At 40.6% G+C, this 27,382-nt stretch overlaps 1 protein-coding gene across 1 annotated transcript in view; it reads right to left on the bottom strand.

The window, feature by feature from the left end:
* LOC138979679 (uncharacterized) overlaps positions 1 to 27,382 on the bottom strand; it is a 69,197-nt gene that overhangs the window by 41,329 nt on the left and 486 nt on the right. Inside the window, exons 2-8 of the mRNA XM_070352398.1 lie at positions 26,200 to 26,402; positions 25,038 to 25,118; positions 20,172 to 20,325; positions 18,857 to 18,992; positions 5,371 to 5,440; positions 2,867 to 2,950; positions 759 to 895 (exon numbers count right to left, since the gene is read on the bottom strand). Coding sequence (XP_070208499.1) covers positions 759 to 895; positions 2,867 to 2,950; positions 5,371 to 5,440; positions 18,857 to 18,992; positions 20,172 to 20,325; positions 25,038 to 25,118; positions 26,200 to 26,402 — 865 coding nt within the window. The remainder of the gene's footprint in view (positions 1 to 758; positions 896 to 2,866; positions 2,951 to 5,370; positions 5,441 to 18,856; positions 18,993 to 20,171; positions 20,326 to 25,037; positions 25,119 to 26,199; positions 26,403 to 27,382) is intronic.

Here is a 27,382-nt window from a genome sequence, read left to right as displayed (position 1 = left end):
AGCTAAGTCTTCCATCTTTTCCCCTCTCTTGTTTCCCGGCCCGACGGTGTCAGTCATTTTTTTGTTTGCCCCACAGAGAGGAAAAACTTGTAAATATCGAGACAACGCAGGCTCGTCTCAATAACTCTTGATCCTCGGGAGGAGTCCCAAGATATGCATCAGGGAGTAGTCCCTAGACTTTCGTTGAATATTTATTTCCTGCGACTTCCCTATTAAATGTACAGGGTCAGTCTTTATTCTCTTAAATCTTCAATTAATTTTGCTTGTTTCTTGTGAATTTCATGAACGATTACTGTGGCGAAGACCCTTGAATTATTATTGATCGCAATCTATCGCAGGTCCTTTTTTCCCCCGTGTGCTCGATTGCTTAAGGCTGCAGCCGGACGTCTGCTTTGCCTAGTTTATACTTGTATATTGTCGTGATCTAGCCCAGGGGTGCTGAATAACTATTCCCATTAACCCTTACTAACCGCTTAATAGTTGAGTGCGTGTGCATGTGTTATAAGTGTGCTTGAAGTTGGAAACAGAATGAATACAAATGAGAATAATAACTTGGAAAGAATGCAAAACGGGCTTGGTTATTTCTTTTATTAACGCCAACAACGCAGGTAACTTACATTTCACGCCTTGACGTGACATATGTGTCGGTGTGTTTGAGCGCGTGAGTGCGTGTGTGTGTGGGTGATTGCCGGCGTGTGCGTGGGAATGTGTGTGTCTGTTTTAAGACAGTATTTTGTCTTGAAAAAGTAATCACTCACGCAGTGAAAGCCATATAATGATCGCTGTTGGGAAGGTCTGGCTGGGTGGGGATCCAGGCAATGAAGTCGTCCAGGTAGTCTGAACCATCTAGAGGTTCACCAGCGGTTGGTTCTTTCGAAACGGCGTTAGAGCTTGACTGCACACAGTGTGCACAATTCATCAGAAGAAAAAAATATAAAAAAATAATCAAGAAACAAAAGGAAAATCAAGAAAAAAATAGGATATTCTACACATATATATATCTCAACAGTCATTGTTCACCTCGAACGCTAGCGCGGTCTGGGAGGAACACTGACTGTCTCGATCTGTGTAAAATGTCATATTTTGGTCAACAATACAAATAACGTATAATACACACAAAAATCGTCATCCAATGGGATCCAGTCACTTAGATTTGTAAGATAGGTTCGGCCCTGTGGGAACCCACTAGCTGCTATCGTGATGACTTATGCGGCAGACTGCAGAAAGTATGCACAATTTAAGAAAAAATATTTAAAGAAGAGAAAAAATAGAAACAAATAAATGAAAAACATTATTATGAGTATACAACAAAACTATCATTCGATGTGATCAATAAACAAATTTCGAAAACTTACTCCGTCGGGTTGGTTTCGGTTGTGGTAGAGTTCTCTTCTCTTGCAAAACAGCAGACCAATGAACGAACCAATCACTTTGTAGGGGTGTGCCGGAAGCACGTGCGTGTCTCCACGTGTTTCCGTCACATCCCTCGCTAGTGATTGGTCACTTCATTGTTTGTCTGCCGTTTTACAAGAATAGATAACTCTTCCAAACCCCATACAAACCCGACGTAGGTTTTTTTTCTCCGAAAAATCATCTATTAAGACACGAGAGGTATTCAGATAATGTCGGCCTTTTAGTTGCCCACTCGCTTCTATATATTTATGTCGATGTCACTGGCTGCGGACTGCAGAGAGCGTGCATTGAAATAAGGATAAGGCCACACACAAAAAAAGTCTGTTTACGGTATTGCGACCGACCCTATTTTTTTGCGCGACCCTAGACTTTTTTTTTTTGGCATTTAGGAAAAAAAAAAAAAAGTCTTTGTTTTTTGGCAAAATAACTTAATTATGGTTTTTGGGAAAGAAAAAAAAATTCCCGACCTACCGACCCTATTTTGTTTGTGCCTATGTTACCGTAAACAGACTTTTTTTTTTTTGGGGGGGGGGGGGCCTAAGAACGAACCTGGTGCTGTTGTGATCATGTCAGATTTCTGCCAGACAATAGCACGTTTACACCGATAATCGTCCGTCAGACAAAACAAGCAAACACACAAGCAAACAAACATACACGTTTAATCGATATTTATACAAACAAAACACATATTATCCTTCCATAAAATGATGTCGACAATGCCGCCCCTCCTCCCACCCCCAGCCAAACCCCCCCAATTCCCCCCTCCCCCCCCTAAATCCTTGTTCTTCTGTTTTTATTTTGGCATTAAAAAACGAGGTTAAGGGAGAACGTTGGAATATATCGGAGAGAAATTGGTTTGATTGATTGATTGATTGATTGATTAATGGATGGATGGATGGATGGATGAATAAATGTATTAATGGATGGATGGATTGATTGATTGATTGATCCATTCATTCATTCATCCATTCATTTATTCATCCATTTATTCATTCATTCATTCACCAATTTATTCATCCAATCATTTATTCATTCATTCATTCATCCGTTTATACATTCATTCATTCATTTATTCATCCATTCATCCACTCATTCATTCATCCATGCATCCATTCATTCATCCATCCGTTTATTCATTCGATATTCATTCATTCATTTATTCATCCATTCATTCATTCATTCATCCATCCATGCATCCATTCATTCATTCATTAATAATAATAATAAAGATAGCTTATATAGCGCCGCTTCACAAATTTAACTATGCTCTTAGCGCTGTACATCGAGATATAACAATTTCAATAATATAAATACAAAGATGATATTATAATAATACACATTTACAAATATCACTCACGTGCATACATCCTCGTGCACACCTCGCGCATACACACTCCCACTCATTAACAAGTGCTTCCATCCCCCTGCCACTGAGATGTTCATTGATACTGACCTCAACAACGTAGAGGACGGTAATCGGGACCTTGATATCCAGTTCCGGGTCCACGTTTTTCACGGAAGCGTAGATGTTGTTCATCTGTAAGTTGAAATGAGATTAAGTTAGATTTTAGTATCATTAACATTCACGGCTGGACAACATACTTGCGGATTTTTTTCTCTCCAAAATAAGCAAAATTATCCCAAATTGTCTTCTCGGCGATCTCAAGACATTGTCCTACAGGCAGACACACAACTGCGTCTGCTTCAAAAGAGCCCCTGGGCCGAGATGCACGAAGCGATAGTGGGTACCACCCAAAGGGATGAGAACAAATCGCGGGGCCCTGATTCGGTGAAATCCCAGCACATCTCAATTTCAACCAATCCAACACCGCGGCTGGTTCACACCGGGTTGGTCACTTTCTCGTGCACCTCAGTCCCGGAAGCCTTGAACATCGATCCCAACACCTGGGAAACTGCAGACTTGGAATGATCGGAGGGGAGAGAATCAGTGCAGAAGGGCCTGTCCAAGTGTGAATAAACTGTATCGAATACACATGTTATCATTGTCCCGTCGCGTTTCTTTGAAGTGTTGTTTCTCATTATTTCATTATCATCTTTATTGTCGTGTTTATTGTATTTTTAAAAAAAAATTAAGAATGGTATTCTTCTTCTTCTTTGTTCATGGGCTTAGACTCCCACGTTCACTCATGCTTTTAGCACGAGTGTATTTTTACGTGTATGACCGTTTTTACCACGCCATTCTGGCAGCATACTCCGATTTCGGGGGAGGCATGCTGGGTATTTTCGAGTTTCTTAAACCCACCGAACTCTGACATGGATTACAGGATCTTTTCCGTGCGCACTTGGTCTTGTGCTTGCGTGTACACACGAAGGGGGTTAAGTCACTAGCAGGTCTGCACATAAGGTGACCTGGGAGATCGGAAAAATCTCCACTCTTAACCCACCAGGCGGCAGCGACCGGGATTCGAACTCACGACCTCCCGATTTGGAGGCCGACGTCTTACCACCACGCCACTGCGACCGTCGAAATAAATATTGACTTGACTTGACTTGAATCCTGGCCGCGCCTGGTGGGTTAAGGGTGGAGATTTTTAATTTTCAGATCTCCCAGGTCAACTTAAATGCAGACCTGCCAGTGCATTATCCCCTTCGTGTGTGCATGCAAGCATAAGAACAAGTGCGCACGGAAAAGATCTTGTAATCCGTGTCAAAGTTCGGTGGGTTATAGAAACATGAAAATACCAAGTATGCGTCCCCCGAAATTTGCGCATTGCTACCTAAATGGCAGGGTAAAAACGGCCATTCACATGCAACCCTACTCATGCAAAAACACGAGTGTACGAGGGAGTTCCAGTCATGAACGTAGAAGAACAGAAACAAGAAGAAGAAAAAGAAGAAGAGAAGAACAAGAACAACAACAACAACAAACAACAAACAACACAAACAACACAAACAACACAAACAACACAAACAAAACAAACAACAACAAACAACAACAAACAACAACAAACAACAACAAACAACAACAACAAACAACAACAACAAACAACAAACAAAACAAACAACAACAAACAACAACAACAAACAACAACAACAAACAACAACAACAAACAACAACAACAAACAACAACAACAAACAAAACAAACAACAACAAACAACAACAAACAACAACAACAAACAACAACAAACAACAACAACAACAACAAACAACAACAAACAACAACAACAAACAAAACAAACAAAACAAACAACAACAAACAACAAACAACAAACAACAACAACAAACAACAACAACAAACAACAACAACAAACAAAACAAACAAAACAAACAACAACAAACAACAACAAACAACAACAACCAACAACAACCAACAACAACCAACAACAACCAACAACAACCAACAACAACCAACAACAACCAACAACAACCAACAACAAACAACAACAAACAACAACAACAAACAACAACAACAAACAACAACAACAAACAACAACAACAAACAACAACAACAAACAACAACAACAAACAACAACAACAAACAACAACAAACAACAAACAACAACAAACAACAACAACAAACAACAACAACAAACAACAACAACAAACAACAACAACAAACAACAACAACAAACAACAACAACAAACAACAACAACAAACAACAACAACAAACAACAACAACAAACAACAACAACAAACAACAAACAACAACAACAAACAACAACAACAAACAACAACAACAAACAACAACAACAAACAACAACAAACAACAACAACAAACAACAACAACAAACAACAACAACAAACAACAACAACAAACAACAACAACAAACAACAACCACAAACAAAACAAACAACACAAACAAAACAAACAAAACAAACAACACAAACAAAACAAACAACACAAACAAAACAAACAACACAAACAAAACAAACAACAAACAACAACAACGACAAGTTCTTTAATAATACTAGTTATGATGAGGGGTTACTAACCGTCAGTCCGATTTGAGTGTAGAACATTCTGATTTCATTGAGAGTGTTGTCAGGGAAGCGACTTTGCCAACTGAAGACAGAGAATAACAACAATTCACGACTTGCAGGACCCCGTGACCGTGCATATTTAACAGACTCAAGGTGAAGGTTGGGGGACAATGAACTTCCGGTTAAAATACACCTGGACCAAACACGTGGAAACTTTACGACTACATGGACTGACCAGCACCCAGAAGCCCTGTTCGCCGAAACCTAGCTGAAGCTACTCACTTTGCGAACCCTCGGATAACGTATCTCCCACAAAACTCTCCCAAATGCCACACCGCGCGGGAAGCATATTTTACCCTATCCGATTTTTCTTTCCGCAGAGACAGCGAGAGATTCGCAATCGCTTAAAAAAAAATGAAAAGAAAAAAAAGAGAAGCGATAACATTCCTTTCTTTACATTTTAATAACGTAATGATACATTTAACGCGGTTGTGCCGAAACAGCTCTAAATTCTTGTCTTAAAAGGTTTTTTTGGAATTATTACGATTTCACCACACAGGGAACAACATCTTTTGGCGTCAGTGAAATCATGCTATAACCCTTAAAAGGTCCTTGTCTACGTTTTTATACAAAAATAGACATGTGACCATTCAAGATTTAAAGGGTTAGACCTAGTGAAGTCACACTTTTGCAAAGCAGTATTAAAATATTGGCTGGATAATAACCACTACGATCGTGGGACAGTCGGGCCGACTTCATTATGGAATAATGCATGCATAACGTATAGTGGCAAAGTTTTATTTTTTGAAAGTTGGATACAACGAGGTGTATTGGTATTAACTGACATTGTACGTTCGGGAGACATATTATCATATCAAGACATATGTGATTTGATTGGATATTCGCCAAACCGAATTCTTGAATATAATGTTGTAAAAGCTGCTGTGTCATTATTTATGAGGAAAAATGTTGTAAATATGACTGATGATGTTTGTATTACCTTACCACTGTTTAACGGCAAAAATGTGTTAAGTGCCAGAGAATATAGGAAAGAGATTATTAATATGAAAACAGATGTACCATGTTCCGGAGGATTTTGGAAGAGAAAGCTTCATGTAGAAATTGATGAATGATCTTGGATAGTTGCCTATCAGTCAACACAAGAGACTAGATTAAGAGTTTTACACTGGAAAATTATGCACAACATTTATCCGACCAACATTCTCCTGTGTAAAATGAAAGTAACGGAAACTAATAAATGTAATTACTGTTGTGATGTAACTGATTTCATTGAACACTTCTTTTTTGAATGCCCGGTTGTATACAAATTCTGGAAGTTTATTGAAGAATTTATTTTTCGTACTTTAGAAATTAAGATTGTTTTGAAAGTTAGTGATGTTTTATTTGGTATGCATTTTGTAATGGTGAAAAAGGCAACTATGTATAAATTGAACCACATTATCTTAATCGGAAAGATGTGCGTTAGTATATATAAAAAAAACAAATTCTATTTTACCGTTGGAAAGTATTTTTAATAGGCAGTTACAGATAAGAAGCATTTTTGTGTGAGTGTTCGAAGAACAAAACGTTAAAAAAGTTAGCTTGTTGTACTCGATAAGTTGTATTTAATTCATTGTATGAGATATTGTTAATTGTTGTTATTTATTTGAATAAAAAAAAAGAAAAAAAAAGAAAAAAAGACATGTGACCATTAAAATGCTGAGTCTATTCCATACAAATATCACCCCCCTTTCGATCAAGAAGGACGAAGCCAGGTTAGCCGTTTGAAAATTCATTATAGTATTCCAGCATAGTAGGATATCCTTATTATGGGGGCCAGGAGGCCCCCACTCATACGGATAGTTTCGAGGTTGACTATATGGGCAGCGCCATTTTGTTGTGAAATACGTCATCAGTTTGTGTACACAGGAAGTTGTGACATCCGTCACCCTATGGGAGGTGTGAAGGCAACATTGTTCATCAGTAGAAAGTTGTGAAATCCGTCACCCTATGGGACGGGTGAAGGCAAAATTGGTTATCACTGAGTTTGTGTAACACAGGAAGTTGTGAAATACGTCACCCTATGGGAGGGGTGACGGCAAAATTGTTCAACAAAAACATCATAGGTCGAACTGTGCAGGGTCAACCGCAACAAACTCAAACCATTCATTCTACACTGCATCTGAGTGACTTATATACCGACATTTTTATTTCTTATTTTCAGCACAGGTGTAGGAAAAAATCATGAACCAAAATGTTATTTATTTTCTAATTTAACATTTGTTTTACAAATGTGACCATGGTCTTTCAAACATACAGTGACATTAAACATTGTTATGTTAAAAAAAAGAAAAAAGATAAAAAGCTTTTGTGCACAAATCAGAAAATACATTGTACATTAATTTTTACCTACAGGCCAGAGCGTGTCTGTGGCGGCAAAGGACCCAGCAAGTTGCACTGATCTATATTTTTTAGATCAGTGGCAAGTTGTCAAGAACAGGCGCTTGCATTTGGATGTGTTCACTGATTGTAGGTTTGGCCGTTGTCATCAATCAGAATGATGTGTGAATAAAAATGTATGACAGTTTGGTATGATGACATGTAATTCACATATGCTGAAACCCCCCGCGGGTTAGGGGGAGTCCCATATTGGTTGGGACTAGAAAGAATTTACCCGATGCTAACCAGCATGTCGTAAGAGGCGACTAACGGTTCTGTTTCTTCTCTTCTTTTGTCTTATTTCTGCCTTACCAGTCCTTTCACCTATATTTCCTTCCAATAAAACTCTCCCTACTATTCCCTGCAGTTTTCCAATTCTTTTCTTGTCTTATTTCTATATGACTGGATCCTTCACCTTTATTTCACTTACCAAAAGTCTTCTTTTCCACATCCTTATTTCTCTGCACCCCGCATGTCGTATGAGGCGACTAACGGATTCTGTTTCTCCTTTAACCCTTGGGCGGGGATATAGCTCAGTTGGTAGCGCGCTGGATTTGTATTCAGTTGGCCGCTGTCAGCGCGAGTTCGATCCCAGGTTCGGCGGAAATTTATTTCACAGAGTCAACTTTGTGTGCAGACTCTCTTCGGTGTCCGAACCACCCCCCGTGTATACTACATTGGGTGTGCACGTTAAAGATCCCACGATTGACAAAAGGGTCTTTCCTGGCAAAATTGCTTAGGCACAGTTAATAATTGTCTACCATACCCGTGTGACTTGGAATAAGGCCGTGAAAGGTAAATATGCGCCGACATGGCTGCAATCTACTGGCCGTATAAAATTTCATCTCACACGGCATCACTGCAGAGCGCCTAGAACTGTACCCACGGAATATGCGCGATATAAGCCTCATTGATTGATTGATTGATTGTTGAGTGGTTCTTGTATAGAATATAGTCAATGTTTGTAAAGATTTTAGTCAAGCAGTATGTAAGAAATGTTTAGTCCTTTGTACTGGAAACTTGCATTCTCCCAGTAAGGTCATATATTGTACTACGTTGCAAGCCCCTGGAGCAATTTTTTGATTAGTACTTTTGTGAACAAGAAACACTTAACAAGTGGCTCTATCCCATCTCCCCCCTTTCCCCTATCCCATCTCCCCCCTTTCCCTCGTCGCGATATAACCTTCGTGGTTGAAAACGACGTTAAACACCAAATAAAGAAAGAAAGAAAGAACATATGCTGAAATGTAATATTATACATGATATAGTATTATTATGGTTGTTGCCATGACCATGAACCCCAAGAAAGGTTTAATGTTATGTAAAATCAAAATACCCAAATCAAGCACCTATTAATCTGGTCTACGGCGCGGGAAGATTGAGGCCTTCGTAAACGTTCAACGTTGGCCAATAATGATTTTAACAATGTTGTGTCGTTTTGTATTATGCTTTATTTTGTTGATCAATTGATAAATATGTCTTCCCAACATATTACAAATCAAACAGAAATAAAGTCTTAAAGAACTACAATAATTATTGTTGCCGTCAAAACCTTGCAAGGCCTCAACCGCTCTCACGAGATCAGTTACAGTTTTGTTTCTCTCTCTCTCTGTATGTATGCCTTTTCTGTGTCTCCCTCTGAGTCTCTCCGCTTCTGTCTTTCAATGTCTGTCTCTGTCTGTGTGTGTGTGTCTCTCTCTCTCTCTCTCTCTCTCTCTCTCTCTCTCTCTCTCTCTCTCTCTCTCTCTCTCTCTCTTTCGCTCTCGCTTTCTCTCTCTCTCTCATCTGACTCTTGGCACACAGGTCAAAGCAGAGGTTAACTTGAGTGCACGTGTACCTAGCAGGAGGGGGGTGATTTCTTGAATTAGCTGAGGGCGGTGGTGAACATGGGTCTCAAAGCAGAGGTTGGGCTATTTTTAGACCGTCAACACAGACAGTACAGCGTCGGCAATCCCCGCGTGAAGGAAATCGCTCACCTTCCACGTCCAAAACGTAGTGATATTATTGACACGCCATATTAGCGCGGTAGCGTATTGTGCTAAGCAGGAAAGCGCGCTTTTCTGTATTCTTGTTAACTTTGCAATTTCCGGAAAACATCCACTTTCACTTTGAGATTGTTCTGTTTACATTCGACACTATCAAAACCACTTTGCATTGCAATACTGAAATAATTTTTTTCTGTGTTCAAAAGCTACAGCCAATCGTTATTATATCCCCTTAGGTACAGTTTTATAACATTATTGGCACATGTAAACAATAGGAATTAATTAATGAATGCTACGAAAAGGGCAGCCTTTAACCTCCCTGTTGTCACTCAGCATTTTTTTTAATTCTCATCCACACTTTCAGCACTCCCCCCACCCGCCCTCCCCATCTCAGAATGTAATTTGTACATGGCGTTTTCAGCCTTCAATCCACTAATTAACATAGTAAGTCAAGCTTTTCAAACCTTATCAATAATTGCTTTGATGTTTTGCTGATGTTCAGTTTATTATTTAATGAAGATCTCATGGTTCAAAATTTCATATTGTTTTTTCAAAAACGTGCGTGTGTTCCATTTCAAACTAACCTCACTGATGTGAACTCCATTATTACTGTCACATCTGTTTTACAAATTACACCCATAATCCAAACCAACGCGCAAACACACACACACACCACAACTACACACATATGTACTCGTTACCATTAGGCAACGCTCGTCACAACACTGATAGACTACGAAGCAATCTCTTCTATCATCTCTGCGCTGAGTCCCCGTCGCGATATAACCTTCGTGGTTAAAAACGACGTTAAACACCAAATAAAGAAAAGTCTGCGCTGAGTCGGTCACACTTTTGCTCACCCCTGCCAACAATCTCAAACGTATTCTTTTTTTTTCAATCACTACAAAATTATCATACAGCTTTTTATGTCTCACTAAATTATAAATCAGATGTATGTGGTTGTTTGTTGCCTTGAATGCCCCAAGGGGAAAAAATGAGTGTTTCTTCCATACTAATTAGCCTCATTTGCCTAAACCACATATAGGAGTTATCCGTCCTTATAGAGTTAATTTGTTTTTATATAAGTCCCATGCTAATTTCAAATACAGCGTTTTGCTATTCACTTCAATATAATAGTAAATAACAATCAAGAAATAACGAAGTCTTTAAACCACAATTTCCCAGATATTTACACTTTTCATTTTGTTTCAATTCACACCACAAAACATACACTTCGCCTTTTGCTATTCAGTCTCAAGTCTAAATAATAATAGTATAAATCATAACTAATTTTCTTCACACCATCATAGACATAATGTTGCCTCACATGTTCTTTGTACAATCGTTGGTTTTCACAATAAATATTGCATTACTGTAAGTGTCTTCTTTTTCTTTAACAATGTCTTTCCAAAAACAAAACTCAAAGACCACAAAAGCTACTGCAACCTACTCCTATCTCTCGTCTCTCTTCCTGGGTACAATGGTACCTAAGACTTACATTCAAATGCTTACATTTCCATGCTACCCACATTGTCAAATCACCAATAATTATTCAAAACAAATGTTAACTACTACCTAACTTCATTTCAGACCCACACCCATTATTATACACACATTTCACATTTAAACCATTAGTCGGCCCCCTGTCGATATTTATCGACTAAGTTCCTTGTTTGGCAAATGCCGATGGCAAAACTCCTCTCGACTACCGTGCATTTTGTTCGTTTAAAACTAAAAAAGTGGACAGCACTCCAATACCCAGTGTCAAACTATTGCTGTGATTGTGTGGGTGTGGCTGTCAGCATAGTGACATGTATTTGCGTTTGCTTTTGTCTTGTGCATGTTTTCATGGATCGAAAGGTTAATCACTTGGTCCCCGCAGTGGGGCACTGCGGTTATGAAATTAAAGGCCCCTCCTGTTTTTGGAACCGCAGGAGCTTTCTAGTTTGCTGTTAGGTAGATTTTTGGTTCCTCTTTCCTGTCATGCTCTCTTTTTCTTCATGAATTCTTTTCTTTTTTCTGCCTTCTTGCTCATTCACCTGTATTTTTTCCAAAAATCTCTTCTCTTGCCGCTTGTCTCGCGATTCATGTATAGTTTAATCTGTTAGTGTTCTGATGTAAGTCCAGCAGTAGATAGGTTAAGCCTATTTTAACATACTGGAAACTGGTAATCTTCCAGTAGGTATTAATTTAGTTTTACTAAAGCCTGCTGGGACACAAGTAATGGGTTAGTGCATTTGTAAACAGGAATCGCTTGACAAGTGGCCCCCTTCATCCCCCCCTTCCTCGTCCTGATATGGCTCTGCGTAGTCGGCTGGACGTTAAGCAACAAATAAACAAACAATCACTTGGTCCAAAAGAGTGTTTCCAACCCTAATCTAGTCCCACATATATGCTGGAGTTCACTCTTGAGAAGGACTGTATGTTTTGCCTGTTAGTCTATGAACTGCTTGTATGCATGCTCTTTAATGAAATGGAGGGCCTCATCGGACTGACAGCAAAGGGCGAACAGTCACCACATGTCCAGAAGGCCCTCGCCATGGAGATGATTCAGGACCGCTACCCACATTGCACCTGGACTCACGTGTACACAGACGGCTCCTCAGAGAACGCCGTAAGGAATGGAGGCAGTGGCGTCTACATCCGTCGCCCAAACGGGACCACCACCTCCCTCTCCGTCCCAGCTGGTGACCTGAGCTCGAACTACAGGGCCGAGCTCCACGCCCTCATCACTGCAGCAGAGCACGCAGCAGGGGAAGACCGCAGTCGGCAAAACATCGTCCTCCTCACTGACTCCCTGTCCGCCCTCCAGTCCCTTCTGTCTGGCCCCACTGACCTCCCCACCAGGCAACTCGACAACTGCCTCAGCACCCTGTCTCAACACAACAAGGTGGTGCTCCAGTGGATACCGGCTCATGTCGGCATTGCCGGCAATGAAGAAGCGGACAGGCTGGCAAAAGGAGGTGCGAGACTTCCCCAACCACACAACTCCACCTCGTACAAAGAAGCCAAGACTCTTCTACAACGGAAGAAGAAAGAAAACTGGAAAAAGAGAAACGGAGACTACAACCCACAGGAAGACCCCATCAACAAACTAGACCGGAGAAGCCAAACCACCATTTTCCGTCTAAGGACAGGGCACTGTGGACTGAAGAAACACCTCAAGAGACTGGGCCTTGCGGATGACGCACACTGTGAATGTGGCTCGGAAGAGCAAACTCCGGAGCACATTCTCCAGAACTGCCCCCATCTAGAGACAACACGCCAGAAGTTCTGGCAAGAAGAGACCAGTGTTGGAGCCAAACTCTGGGGTCCTGCCGACGAACTGCGCAAGACTGCGGACTTCCTGGCAGCCACTGGTCTGAGGATCTAGCACGGCCACCAACATCGAACGCAGAAGAAGAAGTAGAATCGGCTATAGCCCAAATGCACGACAACCCCGTCTTCTCTTGTCTGTACATAAACTGTCCAGCTTCTTCTGTTCGTATCTTTAAACCCCTGTGCAAACTTTTCCCTTCTTCTTGCTTCCATCTCCCATGTAGACTAAGCGCCAGAGTCACAGTTGATAACATGCAATGCACTCTCCTCGTCACGACACTGTTTCTGATGTTGCTGGAAAATGTCACTTAATTTAATCCTTTATAGAGCTAGAATTGGTTGCTTCCACGCGAAGGCAGTAGCTCTAGGCCTTAAGTTAGAGTTTTTGTGCGAATCTTCCCTGTTACCATTTTTTTATTTTGATGTGTCTAAGATGCCCGAGCCGTGTCACACTTGCCTTGTTCGTGTTCCTATTTGCAAGGAGTAAGATTGATGGTAGTCCGACGCGTTGGATGCAAAATGTTAGCTGTTTTTACAGTGAAGAATGTATTTGTTTTTGTTCTGCATGCCTTGAATATACCTCTGACCTATTTTCCCAGAAGCGCCTGTATTTATCTGGAGATGTTGAAAAAAAACCAGGTCCCCCACAACAAGTGTCCATTGTCCATATTAATGCTCGCAGTATTAAAAATAAAATAAATCTATTGCATCCTGAAGTCCAAACGCATGACGTTTTAACCATATCTGAGACTTGGTCATCCCATACAGACGACAGTTCCTCACTACTGATCCCAAATTTTCAACCTCCAATAAGACTAGATAGACCAAACGACCCACATGGGGGAGTAGCCATTTATGTTAAAACATATTTGTTTTGTAAGCCACGTCCAGACCTGCACGTGCCAGGACTTGAAGCAGTCTGGACTGAAATTAAGTTTCATAAAGATAGACTTTTAGTGGGTTCTTTTTATCGACCACCTGATGCGAAGGTTCAATATTGGGACTTAGTTGACGAAAGCATTCGTCGAGTAAATAACCAGTTTGTCAAATGTATCGTCCTTGGAGACTTTAACTCCGATTTTGGTAGTAACCCCTCCCAGCATCTCCTGAACATATTGAACTTATATCAACTTACCCAACTTGTAACCCTGCCAACACGTGTCACGGAGACAAGCAGTACCTGCCTAGATCTAATAATAACCCAAACCCCGCAAATGATACAGCGTGTAGATATTTTTCCTCCTGTGTGTAGTGACCACAGTGTACCATGCAGTATTAAACACTGTAGTTATTCCTAATCGCTCATTTAAAAGAACCATTTATAATTATGATAAGAGGAATATTGAAAGTTTTTGTGGATCACTTTCCCAAGTTGATTGGTCTGCTGTCTTTATTGATAAATGTCTTGATGAAAATGTCCAAGATTTTACTCAGATTTTCATGAGCATTGCCAAAGAGAATATGCTGGTTAAGACCGTAACAGTTCGATCGGAGGACAAGGAGTGGGTAACATCTGACATCTTAGATTTAATTGATGCACGCGATCAGATACACACTAAAGCGAGATTAACCGATTTACCTGAAGATTGGTTGCTGTATCGACAGACACGGAATTTATTGACACAAAAGAAAAGAGAAAGAATTATTGAGTATTATTCCAATTTGGATACAAAGATCTCAGACCCTTCCAAATTCGGAACTAAACAATGGTGGAAATTAGTTAAATCCTTTATGAATAAGAAGGGTATGAACACTGAGAAACTTCCACCAATCTACTCAGAAGGTCAAATACATTACTTAAACTACGATAAAGCTAATATTTTTAATGATCAGTTTACTCTGAATTCGTCCATTGAGAATCCAGACGATGAACCTCCCGAAATCCAAATTTCTGATTGTTCTATAAATAATTTAGTCTTGTCAGTTAATGAAGTAAAAGATGTTATTATAAATTTGAAGAAGACGAAAGCTGCAGGTCCCGATTTAATACATAACCGATTATTAATTGCGTCTGTGGATGTTGTATCAGAACCCCTTTTAAAAATATTTAATAGAAGTTTAGTTGAAGGAAAATTTCCCGCCTCGTGGAAACTTGCCCATGTTACTCCAGTATATAAAAAAAAGTCCAGCAGAAATGTGTAATAATTATCGTCCTATATCATTACTGAGTTGTGTTGGTAAGGTGTTAGAAAGATGTGTTTATGTACATGTTTTTGATTTCTTAAAGGCAAATCACATACTCATTCCACAGCAGTCTGGTTTTTTGCCAGACGATTCATGTGTATTCCAATTGATTTCGATTTACAATGAATTTTGTTCCTGTCATGACAGAGGCATTATGACCCAAGCTGTATTTTTTATGTGTCGAAAGCGTTTGATAGAGTGTGGCACAAGGGTCTTTTGGCCAAGTTAGAAGCAGTGGGCATTAGAGGTCGGTTATTATTATGGTTTTGCGATTATTTAACAGACCGCAAGCAAGTTGTTGTAATTAAGGGAACACAGTCTAATGTTAAAAAGATTCCTGCCGGTGTTCCACAAGGATCCGTGCTAGGCCCGCTCCTATTTTTGGTTTACATTAATGATATTGTAAAGAATATTGAATCCGGAATTAAGTTGTTTGCTGATGACACAAGCATGTATCTTGCATTAGAAGATGTAGACAGACGAACCAATATATCAAATCAAGATCTTGACAAAATTAGTGCATGGGCCAATAAATGGAAAGTTAAATTTAACGAGACTAAGACTGAATTGCTAAATATTCAACGTGATTTAATCCCCCCTCAACCCTTGTTTTTCAACAATGTCTTTTTACAAAAAGTAGATCAACACAAACACCTTGGGGTGATTTTACAGAGCACCTGCAAGTGGGATGCCCATATCCAAAGTATAGTTAAAAAAGTGAATTTACTGATTAATTGTTTACGATTTTATAAATATAGATTAAGTCGAAAAAGTTTGGAAATAATGTATAAGTCTTTTATTTTACCCCATTTCGACTACGCAGATGTTGTTTGGGATAATTGCACTAAGATAATGGCAGATGCTTTAGAAAAATTACACTTAGAAGCCCTACGAATTATAATAGGTGGAGTTAAAGGCACTAGCCATGCAAAGCTGTATGAGGAAAGTGGGCTATGTAGCCTTGAAGAACGAAGGAAAAGACATAAATTAATTGTCTTTCATAAGATGATACATAACAAATGCCCCCAGTACTTAGTAAATGTATTGCCCCCTCTTGTAGTTGATATTAATCCGTATCATAGACGAAGACCATTAGAAAGACACGTGCCTCCTCATAGAACCGAATTATTCCGCAACTCTTTTATCCCAAAAACGACTGTACTGTGGAACACCTTACCAGATAACATTAAAATGACCACCTTCAGCGAGTTCAAAAATTATTTGTCAAGTGCTGATTTTAAAGTACCATGCCATTATTATTCTGGAGAAAGATTTGAACAAGTACATCATTGCAGATTGCGTATTGGTATGAGTGATTTGAATTTTGATTTATGTAAGCGGAAAGTGGGGAAAGTGGGGAAAGTGGGAAAAGTGGGGAAAGTGGGAAAAGTGGGAAAAGTGGGGAAAGTGGGGAAACGTGGGGAAACGTGGTGAAAGTGGGAAAAGTGGGAAAAGTGGGAAAAGTGGGAAAAGTGGGGAAAGTGGGGAAAGTTGGAAAAGTGGGAAAAGTGGGGAAAGTGGGGAAAGTGGGAAAAGTGGGGAAAAGTGGGAAAAGTGGGGAAAGTGGGGAAAGTGGGGAAAGGAGAGAAGAGGAGGGGGAGGAAAAGAATACAGAGAAAGAGAGAGCGAGAGAGAGGGAGAGAGAGAGAGAGAGAGAGAGAAATAGAACGAGGGAGAGAAAAAGAGAGAGAGAAAAATAGAGAGAGAGAGAAATAGAACGAGGGAGAGAAAAAGAGAGAGAGAGAGGGGGAGAGAGAGGGAGAGGGAGAGACAGAGAGAACAAGAAATTCCTTCGAGGTAGGAAAAACACCCCCGTTGGTCAAAGGGAAATAACCATTCTCACTGCACACATTCTCACTGCCACCAACTGAGAAGGTTATTTCCCTTTGACCATGAATATGTTTCTCTCTAAGTCCTTGTAGAATCTTAATCCACCAATAACTCCCTAACCGTGTGTTTGACTGGTCCCAATTTTTGTAAGGACCGTCTCAGGAATGTATAGAACCTGTTCACAAAGTTTGGTGACGATCGGTCCGTTCATTCTTGAGATCTATATGCGAACACAAACACACAAACACATCGAGCGAAACCTATACACACCCCTATACCGGGGGTGTAAAAAGAGAGAGAGAGAGAAAGAAAGAGAGAGAAATATAACGATGGAGAGAAAAAGAGAGAGAGGGAATGAGAGATAAACAGAGTGACAGAGAAAGAAAAAGAGGGAGAATGAAAGAAAGACGCATAGACAGACAAACAAACAAACAAACAAACGAATAGACAGATGAATGGACTTATTGAAAGATGTGAATGCGTTATATATTGTGTGTAAAAAAAATAAAAAATAAAAATGTTTGTTTGTCTGTCTGTCTGTAAAAAATTCCATTTCACACGGCAGAAATTAGTATGTAAAGCGCGGAGAGCACAGTTAATTGTGGTTCGCGCTATATAAGCTCACCATAATAAAAACAAGTCGCGTAAGGCGAAAATACAACATTTAGTCAAGTAGCTGTCGAACTCACAGAATGAAACTGAACGCAATGCCATTTTTCAGCAAGACCGTATACTCGCAGCATCGTCAGTCCACCGCTCATGGCAAAGGCAGTGAAATTGACAAGAAGAGCGGGGTAGTAGTTGCGCTAAGAAGGATAGCACGCTTTTCTGTACCTCTCTTCGTTTTAACTTTCTGAGCGTGTTTTTAATCCAAACATATCATATCTATATGTTTTTGGAATCAGGAACCGACAAGGAATAAGATGAAAGTGTTTTTAAATTGATTTCGTCAATTTAATTTTGATAATAATTTTTATATATTTAATTTTCAGAGCTTGTTTTTAATCCAAATATAACATATTTATATGTTTTTGGAATCAGAAAATGATGGAAAATAAGATGAACGTAAATTGGGATCGTTTTATAAATTTTTATTTTTTTTTACAATTTTCAGATTTTTAATGACCAAAGTCATTAATTAATTTTTAAGCCACCAAGTTGAAATGCAATACCGAAGTCCGGGCTTCGTCGAAGATTACTTGACCAAAATTTCAACCAATTTGGTTGAAAAATGAGGGCGTGACAGTGCCGCCTCAACTTTCACGAAAAGCCGGATATGACGTCATCAAAGACATTTATCAAAAAAATGAAAAAAACGTTCGGGGATTTCATACCCAGGAACTCTCATGTCAAATTTCATAAAGATCGGTCCAGTAGTTTAGTCTGAATCGCTCTACACACACACACAGACAGACACACACACACACACACACACACACACACACACACACACACACACACACACACACACACACGCACACACACACGCACGCACATACACCACGACCCTCGTCTCGATTCCCCCCTCTACGTTAAAACATTTAGTCAAAACTTGACTAAAATAATGTAAAAATTTTTAAAAAAAAGATAGCCCACATACCTATAGACCAACAGGTGGACAGATGCACGCAAACCAACAGAGAAAGACAACGATAATTATAAAAACCTACAGACCGGCAAGTAAACAGAAACCAGACAAACCCCATACAAACAGACAGACAAACAAACAAACATCAGCTCACGCAGCATAGTCGGTGTGGTCAATAACAAAGGCGGTCTCCACAGTGTGCATGGCAGGCGTGGCCTGTCGTTTCCCTCTGAACAATCCTCCGCCTTGATGTGCCTCGAGCTCTTGTTCTGCTTGAAGTGCCTCTTGTTCTGTCACACACACACACACACACGCACGCACGCACGCACGCACGCACGCTCACGCACACACGCACACACATCGAACGCGCGCACGCACAGACACACACACACAAACACACACGTACACCTCGGATTAAACAACAAAACGGCACACACACACACACACACACACACACACACACACACACACACACGCGCGCGCGCAACCCCTACCTTACGTTGCATGGCAAAAAATGGCACACAGCTCTGGAGAATAACCTTCAACAATCTGTTGAGGCTCTTTCATGGGGGATGAGCTGAGTGTTGAGGCTGTTACATGGGGAATGAGCTGAGTGTTGAGGCTGTTACATGGGGAATGAGCTGAGTGTTGAGGCTGTTACATGGGGAATGAGCTGAGTGTTGAGGCTGTTACATGGGGAATGAGCTGAGTGTTGAGGCTGTTACATGGGGAATGAGCTGAGTGTTGAGGCTGTTACATGGGGAATGAGCTGAGTGTTGAGGCTGAGTGTTGAGGCTGTTACATGGGGAATGAGCTGAGTGTTGAGGCTGAGTGTTGAGGCTGTTACATGGGGAATGAGCTGAGTGTTGAGGCTGAGTGTTGAGGCTGTTACATGGGGAATGAGCTGAGTGTTGAGGCTGTTACATGGGGGATGAGCTGAGTGTTGAGGCTGTTACATGGGGAATGAGCTGAGAAACGAATCGTCGGCAGCGCTTTCAATGTTAAAATGTCAGATTTTTGCGGAACCAGTCTCCTACAATCTTCAGCAGAGCAGAGCTGTGTGTGTGTATGTGTGCGTGTGTTAGTGTGTGTGTGTGTGTGTGTGTGTGCGTGTGCGTGTGTGTGCGTGCGTGCTAGCGTGTGTTAGTGTGTGTGTGTGTGTGTGTGTGCATGTATGCGTGCTAGCGTGTGTGTGTGTATATGTGTATGTGTGTGTGAGTGTGTGTGTGTGTGTGCGTGCGTGCATGTATGCGTGCTAGCGTGTGTGTGTGTGTGTGTGTGTGTGTGTATAAAAATATGTGTGTGTGTGTGTTTGTGAGTGAGTATATGTGTGTGTGGGTGTGTGTGTATATATGTTTGTGTGGGTGTGTGTGTGTGTGTGTGTGTGTGCTAGCGTGATAGCGTGCTAGCGTGTGTGTGTGTGTGTGTGTGTCTATGTGTGTGGGGACAGCAACACAAAAACAACTTACCTCTACGATCAAAGCGTTCAAAGTTGTACTCGAATTCAATGGCGTCAGGAAAGGCAATGACGACGTTGTGGCAGTTGTCGTTATCAACAGCACGCTTTCTGCGGACCACTGGTTTTATCTCCATCTGGCTGCGTTGGTGAAGAAAGTTGCCATCCTTGAAAGAAAGAAAATAATAATAATAATACGAGAATTTATAACGCGCACATATCTCACCACAAGGCGACTCAAGGCGCACTCATACACATTCTTTCGCATTAACAACTCAAGCACACTCATACACACTTACGCATAAATCACATGAAGATGACAAGGCAACAACACAAACAGAGACACAGCACTCAAAAGTGAGCAGGAAAAAGAAATATACTTTATTTTCAACCAAAATACGACATTATTACCAGCTATTGTGTTTTCAGAGTAGTAATAGGGCCCGATATTTAGACGAGACAAGTATAATGCCGACGAGTCGAAGACGAGTCGCATTAAACTTGTTCGAGTCTAAATATCGGACCCTATTGCTACGATGAAAACACAATAGAGACAATGACAAAAGGTGACGTTTTCATGTCAGTATGTCCCAAATGATATCACCTGGTACATTTTTCATTCTATCTGATCTGTTTTTGTTCTATTTTTCTCTAATAACATGCGTTAACAATTGATTGTCAACTGGAATGGAAGAGCACAAAAAGTGTAACTTGATATGTAGTTTCTCTAGAGGGAAAACAAACTTCCACTTTCATGTCAGTGTCAGTGTGTCCCATGCAACATACATTTGCCAAACAGCTATGTGTAAGTAGATTATTTGTTAATGATATAGAAAATACTGATCAACAATCAAAGTCAGTTTTCACATTCAATTTCTACCTATTTCTTATTTGTTTATTCTGTTGGCAATGGTGAAATGTCAGCAATCGTGTGTCATTCGGGACAGTAGACATGACACCTGACCTTTTGTCACTGTCTCAATAGCGTTTATATAGCTATTCTGACATTAAATTCTGTGTTAAAATCATGTTTTTGTCAGCAACAAGTACCAGAATGGCCCATGTCGTTGATTGCAGACGACGGTTCACTTTCCGCATGAAGCCACGGAAATAAGCGAACATTGAAAAACCCACGGACATGTATTACGGAGAAAACTCGAGGTAACCGGATGTTTAGCATTACGTCAATATGCTAGGAATCATATGACGTCATGACGTATCATGCTTGCCTACGTATATTGTATGTTCGAAAGTCTGACTTCTGTTGGGAATTCGCGTGGTGAAGACTGCGGTAAATCTGTAGATGATAAGAGAACAAGGATTGTCTCAGAAGAAACGACTAAATGTTTCAGACCGGTAACTTCATTTCAACATTGCACTATACTATACAATGGACGTTCTATGTGACAGGAGAATTTGCTGATTTTGTGTTAAACATTGGAGAGATGATCAGATCGTCTGCTAGAATCAGAGATAGGTCGCTTCAGATTGCACTTTGCAGCTTCTGGAAATTTGCAAGGTTTGTTGCCTGTTAAAGAACTGGATTTTACACGTAATGTATGTCATGTACAGCAAGCAACAACAAAAACACACACAAAGCAAATGGCATCGTCTGTCGACTAGTCACAGAAACAAACCTGGCGAGGTATGCGTGTACTTTATACACGTGGAAGAAACCGGAACCATGCGTCTTTGTTATCGACAATATGCTTTTGGATATTGAGTAAAATGGCCGACTTCCGCAGCATTATGCTTTGATGATCGGAAGAGACCATCCAATCACAGCCCCCGAATTCCCCCACGTGTTCATCAGAATAGCTATATACACGGATCAAAACATGCAGTGTTTCTCCAAGACCGCGCCAGCTGTCGAGGTGAACAAACCGTCGAGATCTGTGTTAAATGTCATATTTATTTAGAAATAACATTAAGGTATTGAGCGTTTTTAGTTACAATTTTTTGTATTTAATTTTTAAATCGAACGCACACAAATATGCACTCTTTTGTCGTCTCTATAAGTTTTTGTCGGACTCTGAATTCAAATGGCTCAAAGTAGGAAAGTCCATTTTTCAATCGATACATCTATATCTATATACGGCTTGTGTGTGTCTGTCTGTGTGTTCACGATGCACGGCCAAAGTTCTCGATGGATCTGCTTGAAATTTGGTGGGCATATTCAGGTAGACCCCGGACACAATCTGGTCGATGAAAATTTTGAACACGTGCTCTAAGCGCGGCGCGGTGAACCGATTTTGGTTTTTCTGTTCATTCATTCAGATCCATTCCCAGTAACTCTTCCTTATCTTCTCCAGTGTTTTGCGCGTATATCTCCCTTCCTTCGTGTGGCGTCAATCCCGTACGGTATTTGCAAGAATACTGAATGAGAAAGAGCTTCTTCAAAATCTGAAGTTTGATTTTCCGATCACCGCTACGGTATCATCCTGAACTCAGGTCAAAATGAGTACGGCTCATTCTCTGAGATAACTGGCGATAGCCGTTGAGCGATGACTGATCAGAATGCTACGGTATGACAAGCAGCTTCAGATATTCCCGTTACTATTTTTAGAAGGTCACTGTCCAGAACGCTTTCCTTGCACCCGTTGTCCTCACTGTAAAAGTGCAAAGGTCGAATCTATTTATAGCCACGCGAAAAATCCACTGTCATCTATCTCTATATATCTCTATATATATATATACGGCTTCTGTGTGTGTGTGTTTGTGTGTGTGTGTGTGTGTGTGTGTGTGTGTGTGTGTGTGTGTGTGTGTGTGTGTGTGTGTGTGTGTGTGTGTGTGTGTTTGCGTTGCGGTGAACCGCGGTGAATAAATACTCTGTTTCGCGATACGAATTACGAAAATAAACACTTTTTTGTTCGGCTCTACTTCTTCACTTTTTTCACTTCCGCCACACAAAAGCAGCGCTTTTCTGCACAGCGCTTTTCTGCACAGGTAGTATATCTAAGTATTGCAATTCGTGTACAAAATCCCTCCCATCTTCAAAATATTGCCACTAATATAAACTACCACTCTCACCTTCCTTGTTTTCACTACCTATTTTATTCATGTTTTTATTACTTAGTTAGTGGAAGAATCTTTTGTATGTATGTTTGATGGTGTATGCTTTTAATTAAGCGTTGCTGACTATGAATGTAGATGTAAATGCTTGTATAACTGTGTTTTAATTTTAAATGTGTCAAGCGCAAAGAGCATAATTGTAAACTATGATGTTGCGCTATATAAATGCTCATTTATTATTATTATTATTATTATCGTAAATATTCTGCATCAAATTTGGTGGGCATATTCAGGTGGACCCCAGGCACAAACTGGTGGATGAAAATTGTCAACCCGTGCTCGAGCTCTAAGCCGGCGAACCGCCACGCTGCATACTCTGTCTCGCGATTCACCCGGCAAAGCCGGGTATTCCTCTAGTTGCAAGTTGGCAAATATGCGGAACCGATCTTCTGACATCAAGGAGTATAAGAACAAGATAAGAATGAAAATGGACTCACCAGTATCAGAAACATCAACAATAAAAACACAAGACTGCAATTTCGACGTTTGTCTTTGTCAGCTACAATTACAATACTAAAACAAGAGGCGAAGCCTTCAAGGCTCACGTAAGAAATCGACAAACAGTAACACAAACTCAATCACTCCATCACACACACACACACACACACACACACACACACACACACACACACACACACACACACACACACACACACACACATACACACACACACAGAAAGAGCATAGGTGAAACTGTGCAAGAAAGCGAGACACTAGATCTAGATCTGTCTGTCTGCATGTAGCCTACTTACAGGGACACGACTGCCAACTAGTCTCGGCCCGCTCAAAATAATAATGACCGAGACTTTCAGTACTTCCTTCGCGTGACGTCTAACCCTCTTACGTCATAATGTGACGTCAATGTAATGTGACGTCTTCAAATGTTAGAGTTTATACCACAGACATACACACGCACGCACGCACATACGCACGCACGCACGCACGCACGCACAGACAGACAAAGTTACGATCGCATAGGCTACACTTACGTGAGCCAACAAGGAGAGACGACAGAAAGAGAAAGATGGAATCAGTAAAGTAGCGGACATACAGCAATAAATATTCTTCCCATACCAAGGCGTATAAGAAGCATTGAAATGACACTAAACGACACTAAACTAAACTCATATTATGAACTAAACTAAACAACACCAAACAATACAATGAGCGCTTCTGGGGTGATAACGCGAGACAACTCATGTGATCTTGCCGCGAGGTGGCGCCAGTCACCAGCCGAAAGAAAGAAGGGGCATAACCTCACCAGAACCGACCATTGTCTGTTTACTGTATAAAATGCACGACTTGCACACGAACTGTTACCAAACCGATATGCTTTTTGGGACCAATGCAAGGCTTTTACATTTAGTCAAGTTTTGTTTTCCTTTCTCATGTGATCTTGCCGCGAGGTGGCGCCAGTTACCAGCCGAAAGAAAGAGGGGGGCATAACAACCGCCCATTCATAACAACACCAAACCAAACCAAACTAAACCAACCACATGGACAATTAATTTAAACAAACAGCCCAACTATCTTACAGTTCATCAGATAAGACACCCTGTGTGTGTGTGTGTGTGTGTGTGTGTGTGTGTGTGTGTGTGTGTGTGTGTGTTGTGTGTGTGTGTGTGTGTGTGTGCGTGCGTGCGTGCGTGCGTGTGTGTGTGTGCGTGCGTGCGTGCGTGCGTGTGTGTGCGTGTGCGTGTGCGTGCGTGCGTGCGTGAGTGCGTGTGCGTGTATGGTACCGTTAGGTTTGAGCCGAGCTGTTTTCGCAAGAAGCATTGTGCCTTTTAATCAGTGTCCATCGACTCACCAGGAGGAACTGTCCATCTGCAGATTTCTTGACCATGAAGGAGGCTCCTCTGGACCGGTCAGAATACACTGACGATAACTCCTGCAAAGGGAAAGAAAGAACGATAGTTTTAAATCCTCTGACGAAAGGTCGAAAAATAAATGAAATCGAACATGGCTGCCCAAGCAAAAAATTAAATAATATTGGGCGTTATAGCTTCTTTAATTGATCACGAAGTTAACTTCTAAGAGACTTTTTCACGAACATTCCGTGCAAAATCTTATTGTGCAGCGAGTTTTAGAAACTTCACGAAGCCGACTTCACCAATCTTATATCTGGCTTAAGCAAGAATTAAATATATAATTATGAATGAATTGATAATCAAAATGATTTAAAAACACAGTTTATTTTCAAGATTTAAAAACATTTAGATCGACTGACCGATTAACGAAACATGAACTATTTAAACTTGGCCAAAACATTATTGCAACAAATTTCGCACCCAAATTAAAGCATTAATTCCCGTGTCATTTCATTAACACTTTATATGCGAGTTGAAGCCGTTCACTTAACTATCAGGATCACCTTTTGGATTAAATATATCTTTTACAGGGATCACGTGACCGCCGCTCAAATAAGGGTCTCAAAGTCTACCATAAAAAAAAATCAACAAAAAGTCACAATAGGCAAGACTTTGCAACTTTGACATACGAGAAGAAAGTCAAATGAATTATGTACCCTGAACAGAATGTTTTGTTTAGCTGCCTTCCGTATTTCGCGTGCAATGATATTCCTACTGATGCAAGTGTCGATCGCAAGAGCGGTCAAAAACGGTACTGTTTGCGTCAATTTGTAGGGGTACCATGTCAAAAAGTGCTTCACTTTAGCTGACTTTAGCAATGACTTGGTGGATTGGTTTGACACTTTCAGAATATTTTACCAACCTACTATACATATACTTCGAGCGAACGTTTGGATCGTTACATATATTTTTTGCTTGTTTGCTTCCTTGCTTTTGATAGCTTTCAGATTTAACTGATGTATCAAAAGCCCATTGCTGTGTGTGTATATATTCAAGCAGAAAAGATAATGAGACAGAGCAGAGACCGAACTTCTTAAAAACACCGAAATAATCATGTCAAAATAATCGACAATAGCACCGATACAAGGGGACGCTACTCACATCATCAATCCCAGTAACCTCCCTTAGTCCATCTTTTCCAACCAAGAACATGGGCGGGAATCTTGCTCGTTGCAACCTCAGCATGACGGTTTCACCCCCGAGAGGAAATTGCATCACCAATACGTCAGGCATTGACGATTCTCCTGCGTCACGTCTGACGCGATGGTCGGAGTGATGACGTATCAGTTGCAAGCTGACCACTTCTGGAATTAGAGAAAGTTAAAGTGAGTTAAGAAATGTCAAATAATTGATAACGAAATAAAAGAATACATCTTCCCCCGAAATCGGCGTATGCTGCCTCTAATGGCGGGGTGCAAACGGTCATACACGTACACATTAATCCACACGTGCAAAAACATCAGCAAACGTGGGGGTTTCAGCCCATGAACGAAGAAGACGAATAAAGTCGTAATCTTACAATTTAGCTCGTGTAAATCTGGTAAGACACAGCAAGCCATGTAGTATTCTCTATTTATTTTTTGTATCACCTTCATAGCCTTATAAGAAACAACACCGATCAAACAAACCAAGAAGTCTCTATTTAACCCTCCCTTCCAAAGTGAAATCTCTGTCGACAAAAGCGGGAAAAATCTAGAAGACGTCAAAATGCGAATAAAGGCGTCACGTGAACAATGTTTTTTAAGTCCCTTCTTCTGCATGTCTCCCAATGCCCCCCGCGGGTTAGGGGGAGTCCCATATTGGTTGGGACGAGAAAGAATTTACCCGATGTTCCCCAGCATGTCGTAAGAGGCGACTAACGGATTCTGTTTCTCCTTTTACCCTTGTTAAGTGTTTCTTGTATAGAATATAGTCAATGTTTGTAAAGATTTTAGTCAAGCAGTATGTAAGAAATGTTAAGTCCTTTGTACTGGAAACTTGCATTCTCCCAGTAAGGTAATACATTGTACTACGTTGCAAGCCCCTGGAGCAAATTTTTGATTAGTGCTTTTGTGAACAAGAAACAATTGACAAGTGGCTCTATCATATCTTCTCCCTTTCCCCGTCGCGATATAACCTTCGTGGTTGAAAACGACGTTAAACACCAAATAAAGAAAGAAAGATGTCTCCCAATGAACCGAAAAAGAATTTCGAGAACGCAGTTAGTCTCGAGTTCTTCGTCAGATCAGCAGTAGAAAGTGACTTGAAAGGTCACCGCTAGACGGTGCATGTATATCGGTATCAT

This window comes from Littorina saxatilis, linkage group LG11, assembly GCF_037325665.1.
Source record: "Littorina saxatilis isolate snail1 linkage group LG11, US_GU_Lsax_2.0, whole genome shotgun sequence".
NCBI lineage: Eukaryota > Metazoa > Mollusca > Gastropoda > Littorinimorpha > Littorinidae > Littorina > Littorina saxatilis.
Note: the sequence above shows the minus strand (reverse complement) of the source record. Positions and strands in the feature narration are given on the sequence as shown.